Source organism: Oryctolagus cuniculus, chromosome 21, assembly GCF_964237555.1.
Source record: "Oryctolagus cuniculus chromosome 21, mOryCun1.1, whole genome shotgun sequence".
In the NCBI taxonomy this organism is placed as follows: Eukaryota; Metazoa; Chordata; class Mammalia; order Lagomorpha; family Leporidae; genus Oryctolagus; species Oryctolagus cuniculus.
This window is the reverse complement of record NC_091452.1, coordinates 3056077-3080170: the sequence shown is the minus strand read 5'-3', so window position 1 is coordinate 3080170 and position 24094 is coordinate 3056077. Positions and strand designations below refer to the sequence as shown.

The following is a 24094-nucleotide window of genomic DNA, read 5'->3' as shown; positions in this document are numbered from 1 at the left end:
CCCGGGGGTCCTGCGGCCCTGGGGAGACCAGCAGTGCTGATGGCAGCCGCGGGCGTCCGAGCGAGGCTGGGCCTCTGCGTCCTGCTGGCCTGCTCGCCTGCGCCCTGGCTGAGTGCACCAGCTCCTCTCTGCTCCTCCAGGAGCGAAATCCCTCTCCCGGCAGCCCCCGTTCCAAGCTGGCGCCGTCCGCAGGCTGCGGTCAGGAAGGGAAGGGCTACGCAGGCGGCCGCCTGCTGACTCAGCAGATGGCACTTCTGCCGCCACTGCACACCGCCAGTGGGGCGCGATGAGGAGTCGGCGAGAACAGGGCGAGGTGACGTCCCCCGGCTGGGTGGTGGGGCCCCTCCTGGGCCACCAGGTGGGAAGAGTCTGCTTAGTAAAACCTGCACTGCGAAGGCCCCGGTGGTCGCTGTCCACAGCCGAAGCGTGGCAGGCCCCAGGGGAAGAAGACGGCGGCTCGCTGGTGCAGGTGGACGCTGTCACCTGGCCTGGCTTCCTCGGGGAAGAGGAGCCTGATTTTCTTAAAACACCTGGCGGAACCAGTCTCCGCGGGCTTGTCTGTCACTGTGTCCCCATCAGGATCCCAGTGACACTTGAACCTCGAGCAGTGACTCAGCAGGGAAGTGGCTCCATCTCCTGTTTGTGGGATCCTGGAAGGCAGCCTGGAGGAGGCCCTGGCAGAGCTTCCTGGGTGTGCCCAGAGTCCATCCCACCCCCCCGCCGTGCCTTCCTGTATCTGTGATGGGGAGCACAACCATATCCCTGCACAAGGGAGGACGGGTGTCCCCCTGGAGCCCCAGGGGCCACGTGCCATGGACATGCCCGGGTGAAACCCTGCCTTTTCCAGCTTCTAGGGCAAGCGTGGGTGACATCTGGTTCTGCCAAGGCAGCTGCAGGCGGCACTCAGAATTCAGTCGATCTACAGAGGAATAATTTTTAAGTTGATCATTTTATGCGGCCCACGAATCACACTAAAGATCCCAACAGCCCTGGGCAGAACAAAGCCCCCCACCCATTGCTGTGTCTCTCAGCCCACGGCCATGTCTCTGTGACCTTTCTGGGGCTCTGACCACGGCCCCTGTCATGTGCAAACCTTGCAGCCACACTGGGTCCTCCCAGGTCACCCAAGACCCTTAGCCCAGCCGCATCTGCAAAGCCCCTCTCACCACATCAGGTGAGGCTCACAGGTGTGGCGGTCAGAACACGGCTACCGCTTGTGGGGCGGGGGAGGGCGTCACCACCCTGGCACGGGGCCTTTTGCAAATCTGTAAGCCTTGGTTTTCAGCCAGCACCCAGCTGTGTATGCGAATTCTGCGTGTTCCAGCCACGGAGAGAACACACGTTTTATGGTTGTCGGGAGCTAAGAGGAGCCTCCTAAACTAGAGGTCGCTTCTGGAACTTTCTCGGGGAGTGGCTGCCGGCTTCCTCAGACGAGTGCTCCGCGCGTCTGTGCCAGGGCCGCGTGACACGGCTGCCCCAGGAGCCCCCGCGCCCCGCGGAGCCGCATCTCCCTTGACAAGGCCGTGTGCTTCCTTGGCAGGACACGGAGATCCTGAACACGGCCATGCTCACGGGGAAGACGGTCACCGTGCCCGTCAGGGTGGTGTCCGTGGAGGAGAGCGGGGCCGTGAGCGACATCTCAGAGTCGGTGGAGTGCGCATCCACGGACGAGGACGTCATCAAGGTAAGAGCCACCTCCCACCCCACCCCCGCCATGGAGCTGCTGGGACCGTGGGGACTGGGTGGGGAGGGGCTGCTGGGACTGTGGGGACTCGGGAGGGAGGGGCTACTGGGACTGTGGGGACTTGGGGGGCTGCTGGGACCATGGGGACTCGGGGGGGAGGGGCTGCCGGGACCATGGGGACTCGGGGGGAGGGGCTGCCGGGACCGTGGGGACTTGGGGGGGAGGGGCTACTGGGACTGTGGGGTCCTGGGGGGGCTGCTGGGACCATGAGGACTTGGGCTGCTGGGACCATGGGGACTCGGGGGGAGGGGCTGCCGGGACCGTGGGGATGGGGCCTGGGCCTTGCACTCACAAGGAGAGCCCATGCTGCAGTAAGGGCTTCCCGGTCGGGGCGCACGCATCACGCCTCCAGCTGCTGCACTCCGGGCTTCCACTTGGGTCTGTGGTGGCATCGGCTGGCGTGGCCGTGTCTGGACTTCCTCCTCTGTGGTGGCATCGGCTGGCGTGGCCGTGTCTGGACTTCCTCCCTGTGGTGGCATCGGCTGGCGTGGCCGTGTCTGGACTTCCTCCTCCGTGGTGGCCTCAGCTGGTGTGGCCGAGTGTCGACTTCCTCCTCCATGGCTGGTGTGGCCGTGTCTGGACTTCCTCCTCTGTGGTGGCATCGGCTGGCGTGGCCGGTCTGGACTTCCTCCTCTGTGGTGGCATCGGCTGACGTGGCCGTGTCTGGACTTCCTCCTCTGTGGTGGCATCGGCTGACGTGGCCGTGTCTGGACTTCCTCCTCTGTGGTGGCATCGGCTGGCGTGGCCGTGTCTGGACTTCCTCCTCTCCCTCCTTCCCTCCCTCCCCGTCTCTTCCCGCCCCCTCTCTATCGTGTGCCCGTCCTCGTGAAGTGTGTGCGTTGCTCGGCGAGCTGGTGAGCATGGGCCCTGCCTCCTGCTTGCTCTGTGTGGGGAGGGGTCGTGGCTGGTCGGCCTGCGTTAGGGTTCCAGACGCTCGCCTGTGCTGGAGCAGAGCTCTAAGTGCAGGTGCAGACATGACGTGCGGTGCCATGAGGTGAGATGGGGCCGCAGGTGAGATGGGGCCGCAGGCGCGTGAGGGCTTCGGGGCGAGTGGGCCAGGGGAGGGGCATCACCATGGCCTGCTCCGCTCGTCCTGAGTCCACAAGGACAGAGTGCGCTTCGTTCGCCCCGGCTTCTTATGAGCTTAGAAGATCGGGGGTGTTTACGTGGGCCCACCCCAGGTCCCGGGTGAGAGGAGGCACTTCTGGGGGCCGTCGCCTGATTGACGGGCAGGTGAACACAGCAACACAGTGAGGGGTGTGGCCTCCAGCTCATGAGCCTGAAATTATCCAGCTTTCTTTCCCACCTAAGAAAGCTGAAGTCCTCCCCCGGGGCGATCTCGGGGGACTAACACTTTGTGACAGCTGCGCCCGCCGTGCTGTGCAGCAGACCCAGGGCTTCTCCCAGTGTGCACCTGCAGTGTGTCTGCCTGGACCAGGAGCCCGCAGTGCCGCCGCCGTCACTCCGCAGCCAGCACTCTGCACGGCGGGACACCCGCGTCACCGAGTCAGGTGCTGGTCCTCTCTCTGGGCCTGGCTCACCTCCCTCACTCCCCTGTTTGTAGGGCTGGGGAGCCGTGCACTGCCTGTGGCCTGCCCGCCCCCCTGCCTCGGCTGAGGCCACACCGGCGGCCTTGGTCACCACCGATTCCTGATGGGAAACGCACTCCGCAGGCGTGCTGTAGTGTTCGTTCATTACGGAAAACCGGGGACAGCTGGTTGCTGATCCTGGCACATGAGGCGGTGCCCACCGCAGCCCAGGCCCTAGCTTCTCACCGTGCAGGCGGAGCAGCAGTGAGCCCGGTGTTCGCGGCACCGCGGCCTTGGCAGTCTTGTCGGCAGGGCCCCCGTTATGTGGGCTGTCGCTAGCAGGGAGCTGGAGCGGGGAACAGAGCCGGCCCCCGACCCCAGGCACTCTGAGACAGGATGTGGGTGCCCCAAGTGCGTCTGAATTGCTACGCAGTTCCCTGGATGACTTCATAGCGTGTTGTGTTTAACCCATCGTATGAAACATGGCGCCATCTCCCCGTGTAAGCAGTGTAGCGTTTCCTACACGCAGCCTTAGGAATGGGCGTGGTTTTCAGTTGTACACCTCTGTCGAGGCCAGCCCCATTTCTGTTCTTTGAAGCTTAATTTTATTTATTTGGAAGGCAGATCTACACAGAGAGAGAGAGAGAGAATCTCCCATCCACTCGTTCACTCTCCAGATGGCCACAACAGCCGGAGCTGGCCCAGGCCAAAAGCCAGGAGCCTGGAGCTCCATCCATGTCTCCTCTGACCCAACACGTGGCCGTCTGCCGCTGCTGTCCCAGGCCGTCAGCAGGGAGCTGGAGCGGAAGTGGAGCAGCCGGGATTCAGCCAGTGCCGTGGTACGGGATGCCAGCGCTGCAGGCTGCGGCCACGCCTGGCGCCCCACGACAGCAGCCTCACCCCTCCACAGCCCCGCCCCACACTGGCTGCATTCCCGGTGCTTCGTGGCCACACACTGAACACTCAGGTCCTCGCAGACACCTGGCCTCCGTCCCTGCCTGGCGAGGCGGCCTCCAGCCCCGGTGACTCCCGTGGCAGTGAAGAGCCCGGCTTACAGAAATCACAGAGAGACAGAACCCAGAAACAGATTCCATCCAGGTGCGCACAGCGCAGCCCTCAGCTTCCGCTAAATGATCCTGACAGGGAGCCCATTACTAATATTTCCAGGAATATAATCAGGGTCTTTAGGGAAATAAATGCATTCCAATGGAAAATTGCCTCCTGAAATGAGTCCAGAGTCGGTTCCCTGGGCAGCCAGCAGAGCCGTGTGCAGTCCCAGTCAGCAGGAGCTGAGCAGGTGCACGGCACCCCCGAGCCCTGTCCCCGGGACCAGGCGCGGCCGGAGGCTGACGAGGCGGGGGTGGGGCGGGGGGAGCTGGACAGTAGTCAGAGCCCACGCTGCAGCGGGGCCCTCGGTGGTGGGGCAGGCCCTGGACCTGTCTGCCAGGGCTCTGAGATCTCACCCTGGTGCAGGCCGTCACCCAGGGCAGCCATGAAGCGGGTGGTCCCTCTGGGGCCCCCCGGGGTTGTGAGGGAGGCCCAGCAGCTCTTGCCCATGTAGCCGCTTTTACAAGAGGAACCCTCGGCCTAGGGAACCTGGACCTTTTACATGGCAGCACCGTGGATCGCACGCAGAAGTCACACACTGAAGCATCAGCTGCATCGTGCTCGCAAGTCTGCACACACACACGCAGTACACATGCACACACACACACACACACATGTACACGCGCGTGCCCACACATACTACAGCATGCGTCTCCAGCCCTCAGGCAATCAGTGTTAACAACCTGCTCCGTGCTCATCTGCTCACGTCCACACGTGTGTACATACATGTCTGCTCACATACAAGGTCTCTGGGTCACGGTGAGTTTGGTGTCAAGAGGCCACTTCCTTCTTTCGCTGTGCCTGGCCCACCTGTCACCTACGGTGCCTCAGGAGTCCCCGTGACTGGGGCACTGGAATCGGCCAGGCGAGGGCGGCAGGCAGGGAGCACGCGTGTCTGCGCACAGGTAGGAGTCGTGGGACTGAACAGGGAACGACCGTTCCTCGCATTCGACTGCTGGATGTCGGTTGATTCGGCGAGGATTTAACGGCTGCTTCCGAGGCACCGTTCCCCTCTCGAGGGTGCAGCCGGAGTGGGCGGGGGAGGGCTCTGGCCCCGTGGAACCACCCAGGAAGGAGGCTGACAACAGAGGCAAGAACGTTTCCAAGGGAAGCCAGGGTGCTGTGCAGAGGGTGCCGCGGGGTGGGCTCCTTGCGATGGGCACTCTGCAAGAGGGGAAGTGGGCTGCCGTGTGCGCCTCCCTCGTCGCCGTGATGCTGGCGCTGGCTTAGCCCACCCTGTGCTCCCTGGCTGCCCCCTCCCCGGGCCTCAGCCTGCCACGTGCCGTCCCCAAGGGCCCCTGCGGCAGCCACAGGTCTCCAGACCCTGTGCACGGTGGGATGGGTGATGCTGAGGCTTAAAGCGTCGTTAGAGCAAGTTCACTTGTTGAATCCCCGGGTGTCCTGTCTGACTTCCAGGGCGCAATTCCAGCCTGACGGATCCCAGGGCAGAGCTAAAACTTCCGCATGGGGCGGCTGGCAGGCTGGCTCCGGGGTGACCTTGCTCGGGCAGCCCCCGCCTTCCCTCCCGGGCCTGCTGCACTTCCTCTGCCTCGCGGCCTGTTCTCCCCTCAGGCTCCGGGGCCTTGAGCGAGCACAGCTCTTAGGACTGCAGGATCTCTGCCCACTCCGGTGACTCCTCCTAGAGGGAGGATGGCAGGGCCGCTCGCTAGGGAGGGAGTGGGCAAGCTCCGCCTCCTGGCCGCTCACCCCAGGGCCCGGCTCGGAGCTCGGGAGGCCTCTCCGCTCAAGAGCCGCTTGCCCGGCAGGCGGAGCACGGCGAGCACAGGGCGACTCCTGGAACCCGGGTCTGCTCCTTCAGGCTCTTCACTGCACAGCCGTCTCCCCTCGGGCCTGCGTCTGCCCCAAGGCACGCGTCTGCCGACTGTGACTGCGGCCGGGCTGCTGCTCGCGTTCTCTGTCCCTCAGTCGGTGTGCAGAGGAAAGGAGTCCACACACACACACACACACACAGAGTCAGACTCACACACACACAGTCACACACACAGACTCTCACACACACACAGTCACACACACAGATTCTCACACACATAGACTCTCACACATTCACAACCACACACAGACACAAACTCACACACACAATCACACACTCACACAGGAACACACACAGACTCAGACTCTCACACATTCACAATCACACACACAGAGACTCTCACACAGACTCACGCACACAATCACACACTCAGACACAGACTCACACTCAGACTCATGCAGACACACACAAACACACACATGCACACACACATGCAGGCACAGACACACACAATCACACAATCACACACACTCAGATACACACTTGACTCACACAGACCCACAGACTCTCACACACACACAGTCACACACACAGATTCTCACACACATAGACTCTCACACATTCACAATCACACACAGACACAAACTCACACACACAGAAACACACACACACACAGACTCACACACAGACTCTCACAGACACACACACAGACTCACACACACAGACTCATACACAGACTCACACAATCACACACTCAGACACAGACTCACACAGACTCATGCAGACACACACAAACACACATATGCACACACACATGCAGGCACAGACACACAGACACACACAATCACACACACTCAGATACACACTCGACTCACACAGACCCACAGACACACACTCAGACTCATGCAGACACACACACAAGCTCACACACATGCAGACCACACAGACACACACTCACTCACTCTTAGAGCTGACTCCGGCACACAGCGGGCACTGAGTAAGTGTCAACTCTTACTGGTTCTCTTCCAGAACCTTCTTCCCCCCGAAGGTCTAGGGAGGGATCAGCCTCAGTCCCCAGCCCGGACTCTCCCTCTGCCCCGTCCTCGTGCCCGTCCCGTGTTTGGTGCCTGTGCCGGCTGCCGTGTGTCCCATCTGCTCCCACTCTGCTCTGAGGCCCCTGCCTGCCTGGCTCGCTTGCACAGAGTGGGGACACAGAGTGGGGGCATGGGACACACTTGTTAAAGAGAATCTCCGGGGTCAGTAAAGCCGCCACCGGCAGCTCACAGACACCAGCACCCCACATGCACGCCAGTTCCAGTCCAGGCTGCTCCACTGCCAGTCCAGCTCCCTCCTAATGCCCTGGGAAAGCAGGGGAGGACGGATGGCTCGGACCCCTGTCACCCAGGGGGGAGACCCGGATGGAATCCCAGGTTCCCGGCTTCAGCCTGGCCCAGCCCTGGCCGTTGCAGGCATTTGGGGAGTGAACCAGCAAAGGGAAGACCCAGAGTGGACTTGGCCAGCATCACCCGTCCTCCCACGTCAGGGCGTGGCTGCGTTTCTGTAGCCTCGTGTGAAGTCGTAAGGAATCTTCCGATGACTGACAGTCTGAGAGGTTTGTGAAGGTCACAGGCGAACAGGAGGCTCCAAGATGGAGTTCAAGTTCAAGTTATTTTGGTGCAAGGAAGTTTTGAGAATCAGGAGGACCCGCGTCTTCTGTGAACTTTTGAAGACCCCACACTGTGCTGTTTTAACTTGAGTGTCCTGGGATTTTGGTATCTGCTGGGTCCTGGCACCAGTGCCCTGTGGATCCAAGGGCCGACCCAAGCACCATGAGGGACACACAGGTGCCCGAGCCACGACACCGGGAGCCCAGGGCACTGATCTGGGCCCAGAGCGCCAGCCCCTGAGCGGAGCGGAGCCCGCGCTGAGAACCGCACAGCCCTGTCTTCCCTGGCAGCGTCTACACTGTCAGCTGGGGGAAGAGGGGGACTTACTGCAGGCCCCGCCTCTGCCCAGCCACCTGGATCCCATGCAGGGTGAGGGAGACTGGGAAATGCGGCCCAGTCCTGCCTTCCTCTGCCTTCGTCCTCCTCCTCCTCTCCCAGGATTCTGTGTGTCAGCTCTGACGGCCACAGGGGGAGGGCCCGAGGGGCACCTGGTGCCTGATGGGCGGAAGTTCCCGGAGACACAGCCGGAGAGGGTGGAGAGAAAGGAAGGGGCTTCTAGTCTGGTGTCCCAGAGTGGGCCCAGAAGGCTGTCACTCAAACCGTGGCCACTCCCAGCACACATCCCCTGGACACGCCCCTGCATCTAGGGCCTGGGCGCTGCCAGACCCAGGGTCTGCCCCAGCCCTGCCCAGGGAGGAGACTGGAGTAGGGCAGAAAGGCAGGTGGGAGGGGGCTGGGGAAGGGGGAGGCGCCCGGGCGCTGCCGTGAGCACCGTCTTCTCCCTGCCTCTCGGCACAACCTGGGTGGGCTGGGCACCCTCATGGACCGCGTCTGCCCATGCACTTGCCCATGCCTGCTGGGCCCTGCTAGCCTCCCGCGGTGGGCCCGGCTGGGCGGGTCCAGGGCCCGGCTGGGCGGGGCTCACCCTGGGGCCCGGGCTGAGACAGCCACCGTGTTCTCAGGGCAGAGCCCACAGTGGCCGGCAGAAGCACTCCTGCCTGCGTCCTCTTGGCCGAGCCAGGTCACAGAGCCAACCCCAGCATCCTGGGAGGGGCCGCAGACCCCACCCGTCGTGGATGAGAAGAGGGAAGAACCGAACGCCACAGTGCATCCGTGCAGAGCAGGGGGCCTCTGTGTGTGCGTTGTGTGTGTGTGTGTACGTGCATGTGTAAGTATTGGGTATGTGCATGCATGCATGTGTGTACGTGTGCACCGGCATGTGTGTGCAGGTGTGTACAGCTGTACGTGTGTGTGTATGTGGGGGTGTGTGGGTGCACCGGCATGTGTGTGCAGGTGTGTACAGCTGTGCATGTGTGTGTGTATGTGTGGGGGTATATGGGTGCACAGGCATGTGTGTGTGCAGGTGTGTACAGCTGTACATGTGTGTGTATGTGGGGGTGTACATGTGCACCGGCATGTGTGTGCAGGTGTGTACAGCTGTGCATGTGTGTGTGTACATGTGCACCGGCATGTGTGTGCAGGTGTGTACAGCTGTGCATGTGTGTGTGTATGTGGGGGTGTATGGGTGCACAGGCATGTGTGTGTGCAGGTGTGTATAGCTGTACGTGCATGTGTGTATGTGGGGGGTGTATGGGTGCACATGTATGTATGTGCATTGTGTGTGTATGCATGTGTGTGGGTGTATGGGTACACAGACGTGTGTGCATTGTGTAAGTGTGTATGTGTGTGTATGCATGTGCGTTTGTGTGTGTATGTGTGTATGTGTGGGTGTATGTGTGTATGCAAGTGCGTATGTGTGTGCACTATGTGTATGTGTGTGAATATATGGGTGCACAGGCATGTGTGTGCGCATTGTGTGTGTGTGTGTATGCATTGTGTATGTGCGTATGTGTGTGGGTGTATGTGTGTATGTGTGGGTGTACAGGTACACAGGCATGTGTGCAGTGTGTGTGTGTATATGTGTGTATGTGCATAGGTGTATGTGTGTGTGTATGTGTGTGAGTGTATGGGTGCACAGGCATGTGTGTGTGCATTGTGTGTGCGCATTGTGTATGTGCGTATGTGTGTGGGTGTATGTGTGTATACGTGTGGGGGGCTGTATGTGTGCATGTGTGTGGGTGTATGGGTACACATGCATGTGTGTGCATTGTGTAAGTGTGTGTATGTGCGTATGTGTATAGATGTATGCATGTGTGTGTATGCATGTGCATATGTGTGTGGGTGTATGTGTGTATGTGTGTGGGTGTAGGGGTACCCAGGCATGTGTGTGCAGTGTGTATGTGTGTGTATGTGCGTATGTGTATAGGTGTATGTGTGGGTATGTGTGTATGCATGTGCATATGTGTGTGGGTGTATGTGTGTATGTGTGTGGGTGTAGGGGTACACAGGCATGTGTGTGCATTGTGTAAGTGTGTGTGTATGTGCGTATGTGTATAGGTGTATGCGTGTGTGTGTGGGTGTGGGTGTACGGGTACACAGGCATGTGTGTGCAGTGTGTATGTGTGTATGTGCGTATGTGTATAGGTGTATGTGTGTGGGTATGTGTGTGGGTGTGTACGGGTGCCCACAGACAGCCCTCACGTCCCCTAAGCCCAGGGAGCGTCCAGTGGCCCGGATACCTGAGCAGCTTCCACCGCTGAGGCCACACACCGTGGTTGCCGTGGCAACACCGTGCCCCCGGGATGCCAGGGCCGCTTGTGGCATTTGGTGCTCCCCTGAGAGGGTGGCGGGCTGTTCACCAGCTGTTTGCCGGGAGAAGTCCTCCGCCCAGAGCCTCCCGTGGCTCCCTGGCAGCCGGGCCCAGCTGTGCCAGCAGCAGCAGGCTCCTGGCAGGGCAGGGCGATTCTTCCACGCTTCCCGGTGGGGACGGGAGTGGAGAGGGAAGGAAGACAGCAGGAGTGACGTAGCCCACCCGCCCTGGCGCCGAGCCGTGCTGGACCTGCGGAGTGGAGAACACAGCCGCGGCAGACACGGCCACGGGGCCTCCTGCCCGGGCGGGGCCTCTTGGAGTGAGGCTCTCGCTGCCTCCGGGGCCAGGCTCAGGCCGCAGGCCCCTCCTGCCGCCCCTCCCCCCGGCCGCGAGGCCACAGGTCACCGAGGGAGAGTGGGCGCGTCCAGGTGCAGGCTGGCAGCAGACTGGAAGGCAGCGGTGCCTCCCGCCGGCCACTGCCGCGGCGTTTGAGCTGTGAGCCGAGCTCTGCTCTCTCAGCACTGCCGTGCGCTCGGGAGGGTTTGGGGCGCGGGGGCTGCGGCGTCGGTGGCAATGAGGGACACGGTGGAGAGGCAGCAGGGGGTGGGGAGGCCCGGGGACTTGGGCTCTCACGGAAGTCCTGAGCGAGGATCGAGGAGTGGACATTGGCTGAGGCGGGGTCACCCTCGGCACTGTGACATCTGGGTCGGGCGAGTCTTTGTGGCGGGGTCCGTCCTGTGCATGGCAGGCGGTTGGGCCGTGTCCTGGCGGCTCCCCACTTGTGCCAACTGCCTACCCTCCCCCAACTTCCTGTCCTAAAATGTAGTTGAAAGGCGGAGAAAGAGCCATTCGTGTTCGCGGGTTTGGTTCCCCAGCGGCTGCCATGGCTGAGGCTGGGCCAGGCTGTCACCAGGAGCCCACGTCCGTGTCGTCATCTGCCGTCTCCTAGGCTGCAGAAGCAGAGCAGCCGGCAGTCGGACCGGCCAGGATTCCAGCATCGCCGGGGGCCCTCGGCAGCGGCCCCCTCCAGCCCGGTGGCGGCCCTGGCGGGCTGGCCTCTCCTCCTCCCACGACCGAGCCGTGCTGGGCTGTGGACAGAGGGCAGCGCTGCCCGGGGCCCTTCGCAGTGGTGTCCTGGGGCGGCCGTAATGAACGACCCCGACTGTGCCTTCCAGCGGAAGCCGATTCCCCTGCAGTTGTGCTGTGGTGGGGGCTACACCTCCCCCCCCCCCGCCCCGAGGGCTCCAGGGAGGACGTCTCCCTGCCCCCGCCGGCTCCTGGTGCTGCCGCAGTCCTCGGTGTTGGCTGGGAGATGCATTGCTCCGGGCCCTGCCTCTTTCTTCACCTCCCCTCCCCTCCTTGTCTTTGATGGACACCCGCCATGGCATTCAGGGCACATCCCGAGCCACCGTGATCTCATGCTGATCACAGATAACATCCGCAAAGACCCCACTGCCAAATATGCTCCCCATCCCGGGTTCTGGGTGGGCACGAACTCTGGAGCGCCTCTCTCCCTGCCCGCTGCCGCCGCCTCGCCGGCCCCTCCCTCCCCACTTCCTCCGGCTTTGCAGGAGGCCCGTGTTGGCCTCTCCTCACTGTCCAGCTTTGCCGGCGCCATCTGCTCACTGCCCGCATTTGGAAAGCTGCAGCCTGGCCGAATGGGCTCATTTGGGATGGACCGGGCCGGCAGGGGCCAGAGCGGCTTCGGAAACAGCATCCGGAGCCCTCGGCCCCGTGCCCTGGCCCCTGTCAGAGCTGCTGGCTGGCGGCCTCTCTCAGCACCTTCCTTCCCCTGCCCACCTGCTCACAGGAACCACAGCAACCCCAAGAGCCACATGGCAGGAAGGCGAGCTCCGGCCAAAGCCATAATCCGGGACGTGGCCTGTTAGAAAAGCAGGCTGCGGTCAGACCCGGGGCTGACTGCCTCAAGCTGCCCTGGTCCCACCTGGGACCCCCTGAAACCTCAGCCCGCTTCCGCCTGCTCACCTACAAAGTGGGAGCTGAGTTGTCGGCCACAGCTCCTGCAGGGACGGAGCCGGGAACGGTGGGAGAGCGCTCTGGGCACGCGGGGCAGCAGTGTCACACAGGGGCGCTCGACACGAACAGAGCAGGTACAAGTTCCGTGCACCAGAGCTGCAGGTTTCAGGTACAACCCTTGACCCCTAAGTGGCCAAAATACGTGTGTGTGTATATCTGTGTTTGTTTTTCTTTGTGCTCTTTCTCACCCCTTTCGTAAGGCGATGGCCGCTGGAGTGTGGGCGGGAGAGGGAATGGGAGTCGCTGGCAACGCGAGGCCACACAGCTCACAGGGTCAGCGACGGTGATGCAGGGGCAGAAGTCCCCAGGGTCATGGGAGCACCGGGCCCCCAACCCAGGGCCCTGGAGAGAGGGCTCGGGACTGTGTGTGAGTGGGGAGAGCAGAGAGGAAGGCACGACAGGCCCCGTGCCCGGCAGCCCGGGGCAGGGGCGTCGGCGTGGCCCCCTCCGGAGCACGGCTCACACACCTCTGCCAGGAGTTTGCTGAACATGTGAAGTTCAAGGTGCTGCTTGGAGCTCCAAGTGGAGATGCTGAATAAGCAGTCGGGTGTCTGGAGACAGGCCCTGGGGTGTGGTGAGCACGGTGCTGTTTAGCGCATCAGAGCCACATGATTGCGGCAATGAGGGGGCGTGCCGGACGCCGCGGTGACAAGGAGGAGCAGCTGCCGCGTGTCGAGGACTGGCTTTCGGAGTGGTCCCCAGACCAGCGGCCTCAGCTTCATGGGAGGGCCAGTCAGAAATGCACCCGAGGGTAGAGTGGGCCCAGCAGGTGAGCTGCCCTCCCTGATGCCGGCTCGGGTTCCAGTGTCCACTGGGCGCGAGGAGGGCCCAGCGAGGTCCCGTTGGGCATCAGTGGTTGGCCAGCACACGCCTGGCTGCTCCCTTGGAAAGCGGCCCAGGACTGCCTCTCCCGGATACAGCGCCACCCCCGGGAATGCCCAGGCCTGAGAGGTCAGGGTACAGCCACTGACTGCACTGCCCAGCCCTCTCCTCTCTGTCCTCGTGGGAAGACACCAGCGGCTGGTTCCACGCCCACCCTGTGTTGAGCCCACACAGTGCCAGCGTCAGTGAGCCAAGCCCAGCGGGCCATCTTCTCCACGGGGACTCTGGCACGGTGAAAGCTGACGAGACTGCAAGAAAGACGCTGGGAGCTCCTTGCTGGCGGTCCACGAGCCGGCACATTTGGGTACCCTGGTCCCACCGCCAGCCACTCAGGAGATGATTAATGCGTCCTGAGACTTCCCAAGCGCTTACGACACCTTCAGGAGTAGCCCCGACAATGACTCTGTGGTGCACAGTGTTCTTAATTATTTATGTATTCTGGGGCAGCCGGGTTCCCTCCCACCCGAGCTCAGCGAGGTAATGAATGAGAAAGGCCAGCGGTCTGTAATGACAGCGTTGATTAAAGAAGGGATTGCGGCTGGAGCTCCTGCCCAGCTGTTACGCTGATGCCCGCCCGGATCCAGGACAGTGTTTCCATGCTAATGACAGGGCTGGGGCAGCGGCTGACACTGGTCTCCATCCGTGAACAGTACGGACGTGTTCCTAACGTGCTCTTGGCCATGAGTGGGAAGACCCGTCCGCGAGCCCACTCCCACGTGCTGCTGGCTACTGTCCCCAGCAGATGGAAGGAATCCTCTGAGCCCATCCCTCACAGCTGCCCCTCAAAGCAGACGTGTGAGTGGACAACGAACATCGCCCAGAGCTCCACCCCTGTTCTCGGGGGCTGGGGGAGAAGGGAGATTGGGCACAAGAGGTCACCGCTCAGCACTGCAGGTTCTTGCAGATGCACGGCCCCAGCGGAAGCCTGCTGTGTCCACGGTCAGCGAAGGTGTGGTGATCGCGCCGTAGGGAAGTGGGCGGGGTGCGGGAGTGACTTCATTATCTCCAAGCCCTTCCTCCAAACCGTGCGTGTGCACTGCTTAAGCAAAGTTAGCTCTGTGTGCATTCTCGAAGGGTCAGTAACCCGCGAAGGTTGGAAAACACTCTGTGTGCATTCTCGAAGGGTCAGTAACCCGCGAAGGTTGGAAAACACTGCCTGCGAGCTGTCCAAGGCTTTCACATCCACTTCTTGGATTTCAGTAGTGTTGGGCTCCATCTTGTCTCACTCTATCTGCGTGTCCTTCAGACACCTTGACGGGTGTCTGGAAACACGCATCCCCGGGAAGGGAGCTCCTGTTCATCCACCTCTGTGTCCACCTCTCCATTCATCCAACGATCAGGCCATCCACCATCCGGCCATCCATTCATATGTCTGTCCATCTGTCCATTCGTCCTTCATCCATCATGCACCCACCTGTCTCCATCCATCCGTCCATCATGCACCCACCTGTCCATCCATCCGTCCATCCATCATGCACCCACCTGTCCATCCATCCGTCCATCCATCATGCACCCACCTGTCCATCCATCCGTCCATCCATCATGCACCCACCTGTCCATCCATCCGTCCATCCATCATGCACCCACCTGTCCATCCATCCGTCCATCCATCATGCACCCACCTGTCCATCCATCCGTCCATCCATCATGCACCCACCTGTCCATCCATCCGTCCATCCATCATGCACCCACCTGTCTCCATCCATCCGTCCATCCATCATGCACCCACCTGTCCATCCATCCGTCCATCCATCATGCACCCACCTGTCCATCCATCCATGCATCCATCATGCACCCACCTGTCCATCCATCCATGCATCCATCATGCACCCACCTGTCCATCCATCCGTCCATCCATCATGCACCCACCTGTCCATCCATCCGTCCATCCATCATGCACCCACCTGTCCATCCATCCGTCCATCCATCATGCACCCACCTGTCCATCCATCCGTCCATCCATCATGCACCCACCTGTCCATCCATCCGTCCATCCATCATGCACTCACCTGTCCATCCATCCGTCCATCCATCATTCACCCACCTGTCCATCCATCCGTCCATCCATCATGCACCCACCTGTCCATCCATCCGTCTATCATGCACCCACCTGTCCATCCATCCATCCATCCATCATGCACCCACCTGTCCATCCGTCCGTCTATCATGCACCCACCTGTCCATCCGTCCGTCTATCATGCACCCACCTGTCCATCCGTCCGTCCATCTCTGCGTGTATCCATCATCCGCCTGTCTGTCCATTCATCCACGCATCCTTCCATCCTTCCTTCTGTCCATCCATCTGCCCATACATACATACTACATGAGCAGGAACCAACCAAGCGATCAAATATGGGTAAGACTTTTTATTGCCTTCAAGGATTTCACAGTGTAGGAGGTGATGTGGACACGTGGGGCAGACAGACCCCAGCCCCTAACCTTGGCTGTGCGAGACAGGTCCTTTCGTTTCCCTGTGACCCAGCTTGATTTCCGTCACGGGCCTTCAGCTCCCTGGGATCCCAGCCCAAGTGCTGAGGCGTGGGGAGAGAGGCCTTAGGCCGGCTGTCACAGTTCCCAGGGGCTCGTGCCATCAGCACAGCCCGCGTGGGCGACCTTGGCCATGGCTGTCGTTGCTGTCCAGGCCGCCCCTTCCTGCCTGCCAGGAGAACCCGGCCTCTTCTGTTTCTTCCCCTCAGTGGGAGCGTCCGTGGGGCCTGCTGTGCACTTGTTGAGTGAGTGGCTTTGGAACACAAGAGCCGGGAGGCTGTGTGCGCCTCTTTTCTCGTCTGTGTTTGTTTTTCTTTGTGCTCTTTCTCACCCCTTTCGTGAGGCGACGACCGCTGGAGTGTGGGCGGGAGAGGGAACGGGAGTCGCTGGCATTGCAATGGCACACAGCTCACAGGGTCAGCGACGGTGATGCAGGGGCAGAAGTCCCCGGGGTCGTGGGAGCACCGGCTCCCAGCCCAGGGCCCCGGAGGGAAGGCTCGGGACTGTGCGGGAGCAGAGAGGAAGGCACGGCAGGCCCTGTGCCCCGCAGCCGGGGGCATGGGCGGCGGCGTGGCCCCCTCCGGAGCGCGGCTCACAGCACTCGGCCGCAGCCGCAGCTCTGTGCAAGGTGCACCCAGCTGTTTCACTGCAGGTGCAGGGCCTCACCTCCAGCTGCTGTTTTCTGTCCTGGGTAGGGGAAGCCCCGGAGCAGTGGGAGACGGGGTGGCGGCCAGCACCCCCACTTTGAATCCCTGAGGATCCCTCGAATCCCGGACACTATTCATGAGGCCTCTGATAACAGCCTCCCGGCCATGGTGGCAGCCACGGAAACGCAGCGCCTGCTGGCTGTCGCTCCATCTCCACCTGCCTCCTCCCTGTGGTCACGTCCCAGTCAGAGTGGCCTCGGGCTCTGCACTGCAGGAACCCCAGCCAAGCGTTTGGTTTGTTTTTCTGCAAGAAAACAGGCTTGTCTGAAGCCAGGCGGCCTCCCGTCTCCAGAGCTTCTCCACCGTCTCCCTCTGCCTCCGCAGGTGTCTGACCGCTGTGACTACGTCTTCGTCAACGGCAGAGAGATCAGAGGGCAAGTGGACGCGGCAGTGAACTTCACCTACCAGCACCTGAGTGCACCTCTGCTCGTGACCGTGTGGGTGCCCCGGCTGCCCCTGCAGATCCAGGTCTCCGACACAGAGCTCAGCCAGATCAAGGGCTGGAGGGTCCCCATCGTGGCCAGCAAGAGGTGAGCCTGGGAGGGGGCGGCGCCCTGGAGCTCACCGCAGCAGCCGTGTTCACTGACCTTGGCACTGAAGGAAGCTGCACGGGCCCGGCACACAGCAGGTGCCGACGTCGCCAGGGCTGCATTCCCCTGAGCCCAGCAGCCAAGAGCGGCTCAGCAGAGGGCCCAGGCGACCCCAGGCTCTGCCCTCGACGCTGGCCTTGGATGGAGCGGCGCTCCCCAAACGGCAAGACGGAAGTCACGTTTCTCCCGGCCCCATGGCCCCAGAGAACTTGAGGCTGGGTTTATTTTCTCCAGAGCTCCAGGGTCGTCCTCTGTGCTGGATAGGAGCTCGGGAACGCTCTGTGCAGATCCAGGTGTGGGACCCAGGCTTGCTGTTGGCCAAGAGCCTCCGGTTTGTTCTGCGGGGCTCAGCACTCACACTGGGAGGAGCGTGGGGTCCGGTTGTCTCTGCTTGGTGGTCCCCAGTTGGCACAGTTGGCTGAGTGAGGGTCGTTGCTCGGTTCCCGGCTTCCTGCCTGGAGTCACTCATCCCAACCAGCGACAGTCCCCAGCCCTTTGTTGTAAGAAGCACAGAGTAGTCGGCAGAGCCAGGACGCCAAGCCAGGGGGCAGCCGGGCGGCACCCTGGGGTTAGCAGCTGCGTGACCGGGCTTGTTGGGGGTCCTGAGGGGTGAGACCAGCGCCCCACCTCGCTCTGTGGGCTTGGGCCAGCCGTCCAACCATCCAGCCTCCCTGCACCCAGAGCCTTCTGTGAACGTGGGAATAACTAAGGTTTGCCTCTGGTCTCCCGGGAGGTGAGGGGGTCCCGTCGTGTCTCAGGGGCTCTGTCCCATTGGACCGTCTGTGTGGCAGAATGCTGTAGAACCACACGGTCCAATATGGTGGCCACAGCACTAGAAGCTGTCAGCACGTGGCCCTCAGCCAGTGTGACAAGAAGGCTCAACTTCAAACTTGTGTTCCGTTTTTATTCATTAAATTCAGATAGCCACATGTGGCCCATGGCGACTTACTGGACATTTTGGGTGGAGCAGATATCAGCTCTTTTTTTTTTAAAGAATTGTTTTATGTATTTGAAAGTCAGGGTTACACAGAGAGAGAAGGAGAGGCACAGCAAAAGAGAGAGAGGTCTTCCATCCACTGGTTCACTCCCCAAATGACCACAATGGCCAGAGCTGCGCCAATCCGAAGCCAGGAGCCAGGAGCTTCTTCCAGGTCTCCCACAGGGTGCAGGGGCCCAAGGACTTGGACCATCTTCTACTGCTTTCCCAGGCCACAGCAGAGAGCTGGATCAGAAGTGGAGCAGCTGGGACTCGAACTGACACCCATATGGGATGCCGGCGCTGCAGGCTGGGGGCTTTAACCTGCTGCACCACAGCGCTGGCCCCAGATATTAGCTCTTAAGCCTTAGCTGTCTGTCTGTCTATCTACTTATTTATTTATTTTGCCATAAATGTAGTCCAGAGAGCGGTGCCCAGCCCTTGGCACTGGCCAGAGGTAGATGGGGCAGCCTGCTGTGGTCCCGGGGCCCCCGACCTGGGTGGTGGCTCTGTGAGGTGCGGGTGAGCCTGGCCCTGAGAGCCTCCTTCCCCACAGGCCCACGCAGGACAGCGAGGAAGAGGAGGAGGAGGAGGAGCGGCGGGGCCGGGACTGCGCCCTGCAGTTCCAGCGCGCCACCGTGCGCGTCCTCACAGAGTTCGTGTCCCAGGGGGCCGGGCCCTGGGGCCAGCCGAGCCACCTGCTCGGTCCCGACTGGCAGTTTGACATCACCCACCTGGTGGCGGACTTCATGAAGCTGGAGGAGCCGCACGTGGCCACGCTGCAGGCCGGCAGGGTCCTGGTCGGGCGGGAGGTGGGGATGACGACCATCCAGGTAGGGAGCGCGGCTGTGCCTGGCCCCCGGGGCGGGGAGACTCGGGGGCGGTGGGGCACTGTGGCCGGTCCCTTGTCTCCATGCCACCTCCGGGTGGCAGCGTGGGAACACAGACCAGCGGGCCTGGGCCAGCTCACACGGGGACCCCGCTCTGAGCTACTGCAAGTTCATCACCTCCAACTCCCAGCAGCCTCTCCCCACCCCTGCTGCCCACCGAGTGTCCACTCCCCTCGTAGGAAAAGCCCTCAAGGGCTCTCTGCACAGCCTCTGCGAGAGGCCAGGGGGAGGAGCGAGGCCGTGGCCGCGCCCTGCCAGTCACCCTGCCGCTGAGTCGTTCAGCAGACTCAAATCCTGCCCCCGGGCTTGGCACAAGAACACGGGTGGAACTGGGGGTGCTTCAGGCGGGGGTGGGGTGCGGGTGGCCTTTCCCTCAGCCCCCAGTCCCACCCTGGTCACTCGTCCTTTCTGGAAGGTCCTTGCACCATAGATGGGAGTGCAAGGACAGAACGCGTCTGCCGTGGCCCCTGGACTTGTGCGATGAATCGGACAGCAGTGCCCGGCAGCGGCTCGTGGTGGCGCCGGGGCACATGCGCTGTTCGTAGCTCAGTTCTCCCCCGCTCATTCCACAGCACACCGGCTCTGTGATGCAGGCTGTGCACAGTCGGCTGTGTGCAGCCCTTCGTCCCCAGGTGCAGTGAGCCAGGCTGTGCCTCATGCGAGGGGACCTTGTTGAAACGAGAGGGTTCGTGGGCACTGTGAGACAGGATGGAGTTCTTCTCAGTTCGTGGGCAGATAGAACCAGCCTGTCCTGGGGAAGGAGCCTCCTTCTCTGACGCCCCAGGGCGCGGTCCCGGCACGCGTGAGTGTGCCTGCGTGGTTCCTTCCCCCTGGGCCCGTCCGGCAGGGGAGAGCTTAGGTGGGGAATACCAGCTTCTGGAAACAGGTGTGATGGCTTTTCCTCATGTCTTGCTGCGCCCGCAGGTGTTATCCCCGCTGTCTGACTCCATCCTGGCCGAGAAGACCGTGACCGTGTTGGATGACAAAGTGTCAGTGACAGACTTGGCCATCCAGCTCGTGGCTGGGCTGTCAGCCACCCTGCACCCCGACGCGGAGGATGGCCAGGCCATCACAGCTGTGGCCACAGCCGAGGAGCTGCTGCGGACCCCCAAACAGGTAGAGGGCCAGCTGCTGTTCCCGACCGAGCGCAGCGGGGCTGGGGGCCAGTCGGCGCCGTGACCCTCAGCACGGGGGACAGGCGGCTGCAGACAGAGGCTCCTCACCTGGTCTCCCGCCCGCCTGCTTTCCCCAGCACCTGCACCCTGACCCCCGATCCCCCTACTCCGCGCTCTGACCAGCAGCAGAAAGCGCTTGTACAGCCACGCCTCCCAGCGTGTCTTTCCCCACACCTGCAGACACCGGAGTCCTCCACGCCCCCCCAGCGCCTGCCTCGCTCCCTGGGCGTGTCCCCGCACCCCTCAGTCTCAGCAAACCTCAGGCACCCCCTACCCTTGAGTGTCTTCAGGGCTCAGAGCAGGCGGCCCTGGCCGTGCCCCTGAGCAGGGCGCCTTCTCCTACCCAGCTGTGCCGTCACGTGGTCTAGGGAGCCTCGTCCGCACCGGCTCCCGTCTGCACAGCTGTTTTATTCCCTTCGGAGCGTTCTATGACCTGAAGCGCTGTTTATCTGTCTGCTCACTCGTTCTGCTCCCTGAAACGTCGGCGCGTGCTTCCTCCTCTCTCACCCGTGGCCCCCACGGCGCCGCAGGCAGCAGGTGCTCCGTCAACATCAGTGGAGCGAGCACGTGGCTCTCAGAGCTGGGCTGGGAGACGGGACAGTGAAAGGGAGGGGGAAAGGATCCCGTGGCCCGGTAGCCTCGGTAGCTGGCGCAGGTGCTCGGCAGGTCTGCTGGACTTTGCACCTCGGTGTGGTCATCGGGAAAATGCCAGGGAGAGTTCAGAATGCCCTGTGTGACCCGGCCGTCCTTGTCTCATCCCTCAGAGCGCGTCCTTGTGAGACCTGCGTTGAGTCTGGGAACAGTGGCTGGGGTGGAGTGGTGCTGTGGGGTGAGCAGCACCCCGTGGGGTGTGTGGGAGCAGACACGGACCTGGTTCTCAACTCCGGGCTGCTAACCTCAGCGGCTTGGGTGACGCGTGTCCAGGAGATGCAGGAGACGGGAGAGGGGGCTGCCTGCGTCCTCGCTGTGGGCTGGGAGAGGCTGCAGGAGCATCCCCCCTGTGGCTGTGGTGGGCAGCAGAGCACAGGGCAATTCGGGGGTTCAGTCTCCAGGGTTCAAGGGTGGGATGTGACAGTGGGAGGGGTGGCAGGGGGAGGGGGTGACAGGGGTGACAGTGAGAGTGTGTGACAGTGGGAGGGGGTGGCAGTGGGAGGGGTGACCATGGGAGAGGGTGGCAGTGGGACAGGTAGCAGTGGGAGGGGCGACAGTGAGAGGGGGTGACAGTGGGAGGGGACGACCATGGGAGGGGTGGCAGTGGGAGGGGGGGCAATGGGAGGGGATGACAGTGAGAGGAGATAACAGTGGGAGGGGGTGACCATGGAAGGGTATGATTATGGTAGGGGGCGACAGTGGGAGGGGGTGAAAGTGGGAGGGGGTGACAGTGGGAGGGGTGACAGTGGGAGGGGTGGCAGTGGGAGGGGTGGTAGTGGGATGAGGACAGGGACCTGATAGTGTTCAGGGGTGGTGGTAGGCATGGCAGTGAGAACAGGACAGTGACCATCAAGGGTAGGGGCAGCTTCCATGCTTCCGGAGGAGACCGGAAAGTTCTGTCCACAGAGCAGGGTTTGTGTCCATCTAAGAACTGTGGACCCAAATGCCCCAGGCCAGTGGCAGAGCCGAGCCCTGCAGCTGCGTCTGCAAGTGGGGTCCTCGGGGTCTGCATGGACGCTGCTTAGCGGCTGCCACTGGGGGCCTTGCGACAACGCCCACGTCCTTTTATCTCAGGTTTGTTTTTTTTAATTTGAGAGAAACGGCCTGAACTGGAGCTGGAGCCAGAGCCGGCAGCTGGGAACGCGGCCCAGGTCTCCCACATGGGCAGCAGAGCCCAGCGCTGCCTCCCGTGGTCCTGCTGAGCAGGGAGTTGGGGTCGGAGCCAGAGCTGAGACTTTAACCCCGCTGCTCCCATGGGGTGCAGGCGCCCAGTCTGACCCCAAAGCCAGATGCCTGCCCCCAGTGCCCACTTCCCAGCTCTGTGGTGGGTGCACGGGGGTCTCCGCCCAGAGCCCCAGGGCCGGCATCCCCCTAGGGTGCCACACTCACCTGTGTTGCTGGCAGAACGCAGACCCGACATTGTGTGGGTGAGGCTCTTCCTTGGTTGGGTGTTGGCCGGGGGCTTCTCTGAGGTCCCGTAGGACACCCTTGTCCTTTGTCACTGCTCAGTGCACCCCTGTGGTCTCCGTGCGTGGAGTCCTTCCCTGCTCCATTCCCCCCGGCTTCCCCCCAGCCGCCAGCCAGAGACATCCCAAGCTCTGCTGGGCCCTGAGAAGCCGCTGTCCCCTCCCAGGTCGTCTAGGAAAATCTCCTGATGTGAGGCCAACTGTGCTGAAAACAGGAGCAGTGCCCAGGTCCTGCAGACGGGGGCGGCACGAGTCTGCAGGGCCAGCGCCACTGCACAGAGACCGCTGCCGGCTGGCTTTGTTCCCGAGCGTGGGCAGGAGGCACTGGGCCGCAGACAGGTCCCCTGGAGGTGGACAGGTCCCCTGGAGGCGCTGGGCCGTGGACAGGTCCCCTGGAGGTGGACAGGTCCCCTGGAGGCGCTGGGCCGTGGACAGGTCCCCTGGAGGTGGACAGGTCCCCTGGAAGCGCTGGGCCGCGGACAGGTCCCCTGGAGGTGGACAGGTCCCCTGGAAGCACTGGGCCATGGACAGGTCCCCTGGAGGTGGACAGGTCCCCTGGAGGCGCTGGGCCATGGACAGGTCCCCTGGAGGTGGACAGGTCCCCTGGAAGCACTGGGCCGTGGATAGGTCCCCTGGAGGTGAACAGGTCCCCTGGAGGCACTGGGCCGTGGACAGGTCCCCTGGAAGCGCTGGGTGTGGACAGGTCCCCTGGAGGTGGACAGGTCCCCTGGAGGCGCTGGGCGTGGACAGGTCCCCTGGAGGTGGACAGGTCCCCTGGAGGCACTGGGCCGTGGACAGGTCCCCTGGAAGCGCTGGGTGTGGACAGGTCCCCTGGAGGTGGACAGGTCCCCTGGAGGCGCTGGGCGTGGACAGGTCCCCTGGAGGTGGACAGGTCCCCTGGAGGCACTGGGCCATGGACAGGTCCCCTGGAGGTGGACAGGTCCCCTGGAGGTGGACAGGTCCCCTGGAAGCACTGGGCCGTGGATAGGTCCCCTGGAGGTGAACAGGTCCCCTGGAGGCACTGGGCTGTGGACAGGTCCCCTGGAGGCGCTGGGTGTGGACAGGTCCCCTGGAGGTGGACAGGTCCCCTGGAGGCGCTGGGCCGTGGACAGGTCCCCTGGAGGCACTGGCGTGGACAGGTCCCCTGGAGGTGGACAGGTCCCCTGGAGGTGGACAGGTCCCCTGGAGGCGCTGGCGTGGACAGGTCCCTGTGGCCGTGCCGCCAGCCCACGGCTCTCCTCCGCTGGCCTGCTGTTTCCCAAGAGGAGCAGAGCCAGGTGGGAGGGAGGAAGCGGACGCACAAAGCTGTCTGCTGAGAATGGGTAATTAATTAGGGCGACGATGGCGTGGCGGCCTCCCTGGCGGGGGCAGAGCCACCCACGCCCCAAGACGTGGCCCATCCGTCTCCATCAGCCGACGGTCATTGGAGCCCCCCAGCGCCGCCTCGGGGGGATTTATGGATGTAGTCCTTCCATTTGCAGGCTCAATTCTTGAAAGGATGGCGCCCTCCTCATTCCCGGGCACGTGTCATTTCAAGTCATTCCGGATTCCTTCTCTCGGGGGGAGTGTGTCGTGTCTCTGATCAAAGGTTCTGTTCCACCCTGACCGTAACGAGCAAGGGGAGGACCTGGTGTCCGTCACAGCGGGGGCCGCTGGGCAGGGGTCTCGGCACGCGAGCGAGTTCTGAGGGTTCAGTTCCGCTTGTCGGCCGGACGAGGGGCTTGATGTGTGTTAACTTCCTCCTCCACCTGGAGCTGGTGGAGCA

At 62.5% G+C, this 24094-nt stretch overlaps 1 protein-coding gene across 1 annotated transcript in view; it reads left to right on the top strand.

The window, feature by feature from the left end:
- The window catches only part of TMEM132C (transmembrane protein 132C), a 272143-nt gene that overhangs the window by 235329 nt on the left and 12720 nt on the right, over nucleotides 1-24094 (top strand). The window contains exons 5-8 of the mRNA XM_070065746.1: nucleotides 1541-1684; nucleotides 16906-17111; nucleotides 18704-18980; nucleotides 19962-20153. Coding sequence (XP_069921847.1) covers nucleotides 1541-1684; nucleotides 16906-17111; nucleotides 18704-18980; nucleotides 19962-20153 — 819 coding nt within the window. The remainder of the gene's footprint in view (nucleotides 1-1540; nucleotides 1685-16905; nucleotides 17112-18703; nucleotides 18981-19961; nucleotides 20154-24094) is intronic.